This window comes from Buceros rhinoceros, unplaced genomic scaffold (genome assembly GCF_000710305.1).
Source record: "Buceros rhinoceros silvestris isolate BGI_N320 unplaced genomic scaffold, ASM71030v1 scaffold1148, whole genome shotgun sequence".
Taxonomy (NCBI): Eukaryota; Metazoa; Chordata; class Aves; order Bucerotiformes; family Bucerotidae; genus Buceros; species Buceros rhinoceros.
In genome coordinates, this window is record NW_010427264.1 from 89,219 (window position 1) to 97,843 (window position 8,625).

The window sequence follows — 8,625 nt, forward strand, 5'->3', positions numbered from 1 at the left end:
CTCTCACTGGTGGAGTTCGTGTATGGTGGAGGGAATTTTCCTCCCTTCAGGTCCTTCCTTTCACCAAGCATACCTCTGCCGTGTCTGCAGGTCACTGCTGCTCACCATGGTGATAAACTGAGACAGAAGTCTGCAATAGGGCGAATCTCTGTTTACTTTCTAAACAAGTGCTGATTTTATACTCGCATGGGCTGCACCCTGCTCTGGAGAGGCAGTTGTGCAAAAGGTCCGTTGACTTCATTGCACTCGGGTTTAGGCTGGTATCTGTGAACCCTGAAAAGTGCAAAATGTGGATTGTTAGGAAAAAACCATTTTGCATCACCGTAATAACAACAGCCAGTTGCTTCAAAGTTACCAGGCAAGACTGCATGAGGTAAACAACATCACAGAGTTGAAAATGATTCTAGTTTCGACTGGCGCAGCTGAAAAAGATGGAGTTACTGTGGGGTTTTTCTTTCTCACACACACAAACATACATATACAGCCATATGTATCTTAAACACTGGTTCTACTGGTGTCCAAAATGGTGAGTAATATACAGATGGGTTCAAATTTATTGTATATTGTCAGTGCGTTGCCATAAAATTCTCAAACATCAGGTTGGTAATTGATGCAGTTTGATATATCCATGGTAACTATATGAATCTGAAAGCATTTTGTCAACAAACCAGTGCTGCAACTTTTAAAATCTCTTCATAATCTTTTAGAATCATGTTATTAAAGGATGGAGGACTAAGAATAGCCAATGTGACCAAATCTGACGCTGGCAGCTACACGTGCCTGGCAACAAACCAGTTTGGAACAGCCAGTGGCTCCACAAACTTAATAGTTACAGGTAGGTGAGCTGGGACGGAGGGTCACCTGTGAGGTGGTGTAAACTGCACAGGCAAACCCTGCACCAGAACTCTGCAACGATGGGGAGTCCAAGTTTGCTTCTTGAAAAAATACTGAATGTGGTGGAAAGTAAAGAGTGTGAGATCTCTATTGGGCAATATATGAAGATAAAAGGATATTTCTTACCGATTCTATTATTAGTTGAGAGGAAAAAGACTGAGGGATTTTCTGTCTGACAGAGAGAGTTCTGAGATGTGAGGAAGTTCTGAACACGTTCCTCCCTTCTCTCACTTTTCTAAATACTCAATAGTGCAATTGTGCACGAAGTGTGGTGGAGTTGGTGGGTTTTTTTAATTTGTTGAGAAAAAAAGTATAGCAATCAAAAAATATTTGAGGTAATTTTATATTCCAGCCTAAAGTCTGTTTAGCTTTAAGGAACTATATGCTGTTTGCTTAAGGAAAAAGATACGGTAGAGGCTCCAGCTTCAGGAGCATTCAGGGGCTCCATGGGCAGGAAAATACAACGTCAATCGTGATCGTTGTTAAAAGGGTTCTTGCCCCTTCCTCTAAGTCATCCATTACGAACTGCTGCCTACCATACTGGGTTAGAAGCACCAGGAGTCTGTGAAGTTGATCTGCAGAGTGTTTTTTCTCATGATGTTGGTTTTCTAAAGATTGAAATATCTTTAAAGATTTTCCAAACTCGGAATTATCTAATAATCCCACTGCATTACATGTCCAATACATCTCATACATCCAAATAGAATTATTTTGTTCAGTGAATTAATAGCTTTTTGTTTGTGCTCCTAGATGATTCATGTCCCTTTATATACAAATAATAGAATTACGTACACAGGATTTCTGGAATTAAATTTTCTTTTTACAGTATTTACAGTACTTGAAATTTTTCTCCATTAATGTGATTCTGGAATAACAAGCAGTCGTTCCTAATGACACTATTTATGTTCTACATGATATATGGACCCAGATATCCAGTGCATTCTACCCTGTGTGGATTTCCTCTGTTTTCCAGAATTTCTTAGCTCTTTTTCTCACTCCCACCTCTTGCTCAGTGGCTGCTAGTGCAGCTTCCTGCTCCCACAGAGGAGTGTTACTGCTGAGAACCACACTCGCTCTTGAAGGGTAATTTCATTGCTGTGGGTCGCAATGCAGTTGGCTTCGTGAAGTATATTGGCCTGTACAGAGCAGGTTAAAATTTACCTTTTCAGTGTCAAGTAGCGCCCACTGGGAAGTGTGCGAGAGCACAATGCTCCAAAAAGAGGGCTCAGGCAGCAGCGTTTATAGTCCAGCTGCATAATTCGAAGTGACTGTCATTAATCAGCGCTGGAGGACGTGGTAGACTATTAGTGGCAAGCAAAGCTCAGCAAAACGGGAATCCAGTAACTGGTAGTTCTGCTTTCAACAGAGCCAACAAGGATTACTTTGGCACCTTCCAACATGGATGTCACTGTCGGAGAAAGCGTCGTCTTGCCTTGCCAGGTTCAGCATGATCCTATACTGGACATCAGCTTCACCTGGTACTTCAACGGGACGCTCACCGATTTCAAGAAAGACGCTTCTCACTTTGAGAAGGTTGGAGGGGTAAGTCGCAAACGCCTTCCCTTCACTTGCCTTAGGCAGCACAGACTGACTTTGTTCTTTTATAACATGGTAAAATGAGGATGTTTCTTCTGCTCTGAGCACGTAGAATATTGTTCTGTGTTGCAGGGAAGTCATTCGTTGAGCTGCTTTGCTGGACCTGTTGTACAGGCACCTTGTATTCTAGACTCCAAGTGTTGTTTCTGCATCTGACCCCATGTGATTTTCTCCAACATCACATGAAACACAGCAATGACAGCATGAGGAACTTGACGTAGACTTTGTGAGCCTCAGCCTAAAGCTGAACAAAAACATCCCATGAAGGATGTATCGAGAGTGAAATCAATTACCACAAAAGGGCTTATTACAGTGTAAGCCATGGCCAAGTGGAACAAGCAGCTGAGCAGCGTGAAACTGGCCATTATAAGCTGTCATAAAGTTTCCTTTCACATGTTCTTGCCAGATCTCCTGCTCTAGAGGAATCGCTGTGGGTTACACACCACTGCCGGTGAAACTGTGACATTTCAGCACCTAACTTCCTTCTCTTTGCCCGTAAAACCTCAAAAGATTTAACATTTAATCAGCAGACACCAAACACACAGATTGTTCTGCAGTTTGCAGTTGATTAAATATAAGTGCATGTGGAGATGATGAGATTTCCTTGCAGGAGCCATGAGATATTCATATATCACGTACATTTGCACAGAAATGGTTTGAGAATTACAAACTGACCATCTGTCATGCTGTAATGGGAACACTCCGATTTCATAGCCCGTTACCTTCCCGTATTGCTACATGGACTTTATTTATTTAGTAATATTTCCCCCCAGCTGTACTCTGGTTGTATATACAAATAGTAATATTAGAAAGGAGAGGTTAAAAACCATTCCAGCTTTTTCCTAAAACAAACACAGGCATGATTCCAAATCAAACCCTTGTTTAGGCATCTTTTTTTTTTTCTCTGAGGGAAAAAGCATCCAAAAGTAGTTTTTCACAAAAAGTTTAGTGTTAAAGAAAAATCGAGGATGAGTTGCTTAACTTAGAACTCTGAATCCAGAACATTTTACTTGGAAATCTGTCATAAGGGACAAAATTAGGGGTTTAGAGTATAGGGACATTTAGGATTGGATTGTTTGGGGTTTTTTTAAACTCATTTCTGTAAAGAGGAACTGAAGCTTATTAGTATAGAAAACTCCATCGGTTACCAAGAGATCCACAGAAATATCTTACGGGCTTTGCATCACATCAAGGTCAGTGGAGTAATTTCTTCTAGAGTTCCATGCGGGTCATAAATATGTTCTAAACCTTCCAATAGTTGCAGTGTGTGGTTGTTAAATGAAAATATCTGTGCAAAAACACCTTCAGCTTCCTTGGTCATAAACGTGGCAAAAGTAAGGTAATTTTTCAGTGGAGAGATTTCTTTGTAACGGTCGCTTGGAAGCCCCGGTCACGCATGCCTGAGGTCTCTGACATGTAGCAGTTAGTGGGACCGTTATGGGACCACCACCTGGTCTTCCAGATGGTTGGAAAATGGAGGATGTAACTCTGTCTTACTGCTCTTTTGTTGTTAGGCAGATGCCCCGCACAAAGAGTATGGCAAAGCAGGCAGATCCCAAACTTTGAGCAGATTGTCGCTGAACTGTTCGGGTGTCACCTGCTCCCAGAGCGCAGCAACGGCCGAGGTTGTGAGGCAGCCAGAGGAAGCAAAAGCTATTTCCGCAGCTGTTCGTAGTGCGTGGGCTGCTCTTTGTATGCTGCGTAGCGCGGAGGAGGGGAGGTGATCTCACTGTCACCCGGACTTGCCTACCCTGGCAGAGGTTTAATATGTGGCTAGGCAGGAGTGTGGATAGCTGATGGTCTGCAGAGCTGTGGGAGGTGAGGGTGCCTTCTGCGCTGGGGCTTTTGCCTGCTGCACGTTTCTGCCTTTTCCCCAGTACTTTGAGATTCTTCTTCCCCAAAATATCCACCCATAATGTAAATGCAGTGTTAATATCTTGGTGGGGTTTATTTCAAGTGAAATTACTCTATTTGCAAGTCGCTTTTGTCAAGACATTTTAAATTTAGTTTGCTAAAAGAAGTTCGTGTAGACTGTGATTTGCTTTTGCTGCTGTTGGTCATTCCCTGAATATCCTCTTCCAGTCAAGCAGATGGAGTTTAGATTGCCTTCGACTCAACTTTTCATGTATTGTGGGGAATCAGCACTGAATCATCCTGCGAATGCTGGCTCTGCGCTTTCCCAGGCCAGGCATTGTGTTGGCACACACAGGGACAGGAATCCGGCAGAACTGTTTCCAGGGTGTGTTGAATCAAGAAGGGAGACATCGTAATGCTGAAATAATGGGTGGGAGTGTGAAACAAAGAAAGTAATAAAATTGTTGGAACGGTCCAACTTCTTTTTCCTACAACTAAAGTAAGCTCCAGAATCATGTCTTCCCCTTTCTCCCAAACAACCCAAGAAGCAGTCATGGGGCCGGAGTAGCTGAAAATACCCACAAAATAGGGTCTGTCCTCGAATGAAACGCTGCTGCTCCAGAAAATCTTTAAAAAAATAAAAACTTCTTAAAACTGGAACCTGACTGAAGAACTTTTCACCTGGAAAATATGATGTCAGCTGGGTTAGAGTAGTAATTCAGCTGTCACAAAGAGGAGACTTCTTGAAGTGACGTTGGCTACCAAAGCTTTAGTAGCAAGTTCTCTACTCAGTGATACAGAAAACAAATAGGTTTTTCCTTGTAGTACACCAGGAGCCCTAACATAAGATGAAGTTACAGTTATCACTCGAGTTTTATGTGTTGCCCTTGATTCAGGAGATCAGCCCCATGCTTGGGGCCACTCCCCTGAGTGGCCAATGGGAAAAAAATGAGCCAAGATTAAATAGTCAATGAAGAACAAAGAATAGAACTTAGACGTGTAAAATGGGGAATTTGGCATGAGATGTACAACCTTTGAATGAAAGCGCGCTCGCAATAACCTGCAGAACGGACCAGTGTCAGCTTTGTCATTAACACATTTCTGTGACAACTAGACTTACAAATCCTGTCTAGAAGTAAGTCAGATGGATAAATGGCCATGGAAACCACGTTTTCCTCTTTCTTAGGGCACTGACTTTCTTTGTGGTTCCTAATAGCAGTCAGGAGGTACGTTCCCAGGGTGAGCTAACCTTGTTGTAGCTTACTCCTCCCTTAGAAGGGCGCTGCCTCCTGTTTATTAGGAAGATGCTCACAGACAACGCCCATGGAGCAGCTGATGGGTAATAACTTGCTGTCCTGCCAAGGCAATTTTTGAGCAATGTTATTGTCCACGGTTTTGGTTGATTTCCGTTTACAAACAAACACAATCTTACTATGAAATTACAAGGTGGTGCATTGACATTCATAAGGACTTTGTGTTTCGACAGAGTGCATCAGGAGATCTAATGATAAGAAACATCCAGCTGAAACATAGTGGAAAATATGTTTGTATGGTGAAGACAGAAGTGGATAGTGTGGCATCTGCAGCCGACGTTATCGTTCGAGGTAAATTTCAGGTCATTACCATGATTCCTCTTTTTTAACTTTTTTACACTGTAGATTACAGAAAAAAAATGGTGCTGTAGATTATAAAACCAAGACATACGTGACTTATCTGATGAATGGCTCTGAGTTGAATTATGTCATTGTGCCTTGCAGTTAGGGGAACTTTAGCACAAATTTTGGGTGAAGCCTAATTTTTCCAAGAGAAATTAAGAGCTGGAGGATATGATACTGACTTCACATCTTTTCTCACTGGCAGTCCTTCGCCTGACTGACAGGAGGGAACTCGGTACTGGCAGCGGGTCGTGAGCTGCTGCCTCTGCAGACTGAACAGTTGTGGTTGGTGACTCCAGAATCCAGAGCTCCTGGAGAGGTTTTGTCCCAGGGACATCCTGGAGTTCAGAGCATCTAATGCAGGCTTATTCCTTTTCAGTCAGAGCTGGAGTGCTCACAGTGAAGCCAGGACTGCGGCTTTCCTTGCTGGTGGTACAGCTACATTTATGGCAAGAGAAAAGCTTTGATCTAGGGAAGCACGTTATGTGCTCAACACTTATTCAGTATATTTTAAAATATATGTGAGTTATTTTCTAATTGTCGATGTACTGTTAGTTATTTCAACCTCCCTCTGCGGGGGCCGATGAGCCAAAACGCAGCATTTTTGCCAGGATGCCCAGAATGGGGATTTTCCAGAAGGCAGCAGAAACCTTCCCTGACTGAATTGTTGGTCCAAGGGTGCGCTGAAAAAGTGCTACAGTGTGTGGTACAGTAAAACAGCCGGAGATAGCAAACTGGTGGCGTGCAGAGCTGCGTTAGTAGCTTAAAAGAGGATGTTGTGGACGTCGTGAAGTGAAAGATATTGGAAAACCGGAGGGATCATGTGTAACAAAAGAAAGAAAACAAACCCGTCATCTGTGCTGCAGTTCCGAGTGTTTCGGAATTGGATTATCAGAGCTAAGTTTAGTGGATGTAAAACAATAATTACAAGTGTTCTTATCCCGAGCTGAATTGTTTTCTTCCTCCCGCAGCGCTGATCGAATGGGAATCCATACTGCTGTGGTCGTGATTTCCAGGGTACTGGCTTTACAAAACACACGTGTTTTTCCATCTGATTCTAGGCTCACCCGGGCCCCCTGAGCATGTGAAAGTGGATGAAATAACTGATACCACGGCTCAGATCTCCTGGCAAGAAGGCACAGATAATCACAGCCCAGTAACCACTTACACCATACAAGCAAGGACACCCTTTTCCGTTGGCTGGCAGCGAGTCACAACAGGTAAAACATAATTCTTGTTGCAGGCTCTGTTGAGATGTTTTTGACCAGGGACACTGTGTTCTTAGTGTTTTTTTTTTTCTTTGTTTTAATAGTTCCAGATGTGATCAATGGAAAAACATTCACAGCCACAGTAGTGGATTTAAATCCTTGGGTTGAATATGAATTCCGTGTAGTTGCCAGTAACAAAATAGGAGGTGGAGAACCTAGTTTACCCTCAGAAAAAGTAAGAACTGAAGAGGCAGGTTAGTGGGTTCTTCTATTTGTTTTTAATTCAAGACTTGAATATTAACCAAAAAAAAGGAGCATTCATATCCTTGACTCTTTGCACACAAGCTTGAGATTGCCATTGAATATAAAACCTGTAACTCGTTTGTTCATGATTTTTCTATTTAGCTGTGGGACAGTTTGTGTTGCATTACTGATCATCACAGAAGCATAACATCTAAATCCACTTACATTGTATTTAGTGTGCCAAAGCCTGTCAGTTTAGACAGAGCTGCAGAGGCTGAAGGCATTGAAGGATGGAAAGAGGTTAATTTTTGACAGGTTTTTTTCATTCCTGGTGTTTGGTTGTTTGTACACCTTCCATGTAACAAGCGCGTCGCTCAGAAGAACTCATCAGTTAAAACCCCAGGAGCTGACATGGAATAAGACCATTGCCCAGTACATCTGCATAAGTTAACCCTAGTGAAGAATATGAAGCATGCTTCCAGTTTTAGAAGTTCACGAGTGTGAGCACACGTGGTTCAGTCAGCGAGCTAGCGAGGCTCCCCAGGCACTCAGAAAAACACCAGCCTGCTGGCGGTGGAAAGCAGCAAGGTGGATACAGGACAGGGCTGGGGCTGTCCAGGACGGCCACCCTGCCGCAAAAGCATTCATCCTGCTTTGCAGAAGCAACGTGGCTACCACCGGGTTAGCGTCAGCGCAGCAGTCAATGTTATGTGATGTCGTCTCTTGTCTCTACCCTCTGTAGACAGCTATACGTTTCCTTTTCACAGTTCCCGAAATTCCCCCCTCTGAAGTCAGTGGGGGAGGAGGCAGCAGGTCTGAACTGGTCATAACATGGGATGTAAGTTTTCTGGCAAGCAATTTTTCTTCAGAGAATGGTTGTTTTCAGTCAAACTCTTCTTAAAAGATGAATGTCACTGGCTGCTTCTCCCCTAGATGTGTATGTGCTCGGTATCAGTCTGTGACGTGAGCTATGCACGTGTGCCTCCCCTCTCCTGCTTTCACCTGTCCCTTGCTAAACGGCCATCAGTAGGAAACGCAGGTAGTTGGTCTGGGATTGCTTCTGTTCTCAAACAAATGTTAATGCTAAGAAGGGGGCAGGAGGGCAGAGGAAGGAGTATTGCTCAAAGGTTGAGCCAAAGAATTATGCTTTTCAGTGCAAATTTTCAGTTCACTCT

General features: G+C 43.2%; 1 protein-coding gene across 1 annotated transcript in view; it reads left to right on the top strand.

The window, feature by feature from the left end:
• The window catches only part of CNTN3 (contactin 3 (plasmacytoma associated)), a gene marked incomplete at its 5' end in the record, with an annotated part of 54,831 nt that overhangs the window by 38,779 nt on the left and 7,427 nt on the right, over positions 1 to 8,625 (top strand). Inside the window, 6 exons of the mRNA XM_010141800.1 lie at positions 708 to 835; positions 2,261 to 2,436; positions 5,831 to 5,948; positions 7,061 to 7,219; positions 7,312 to 7,461; positions 8,218 to 8,288. Coding sequence (XP_010140102.1) covers positions 708 to 835; positions 2,261 to 2,436; positions 5,831 to 5,948; positions 7,061 to 7,219; positions 7,312 to 7,461; positions 8,218 to 8,288 — 802 coding nt within the window. The remainder of the gene's footprint in view (positions 1 to 707; positions 836 to 2,260; positions 2,437 to 5,830; positions 5,949 to 7,060; positions 7,220 to 7,311; positions 7,462 to 8,217; positions 8,289 to 8,625) is intronic.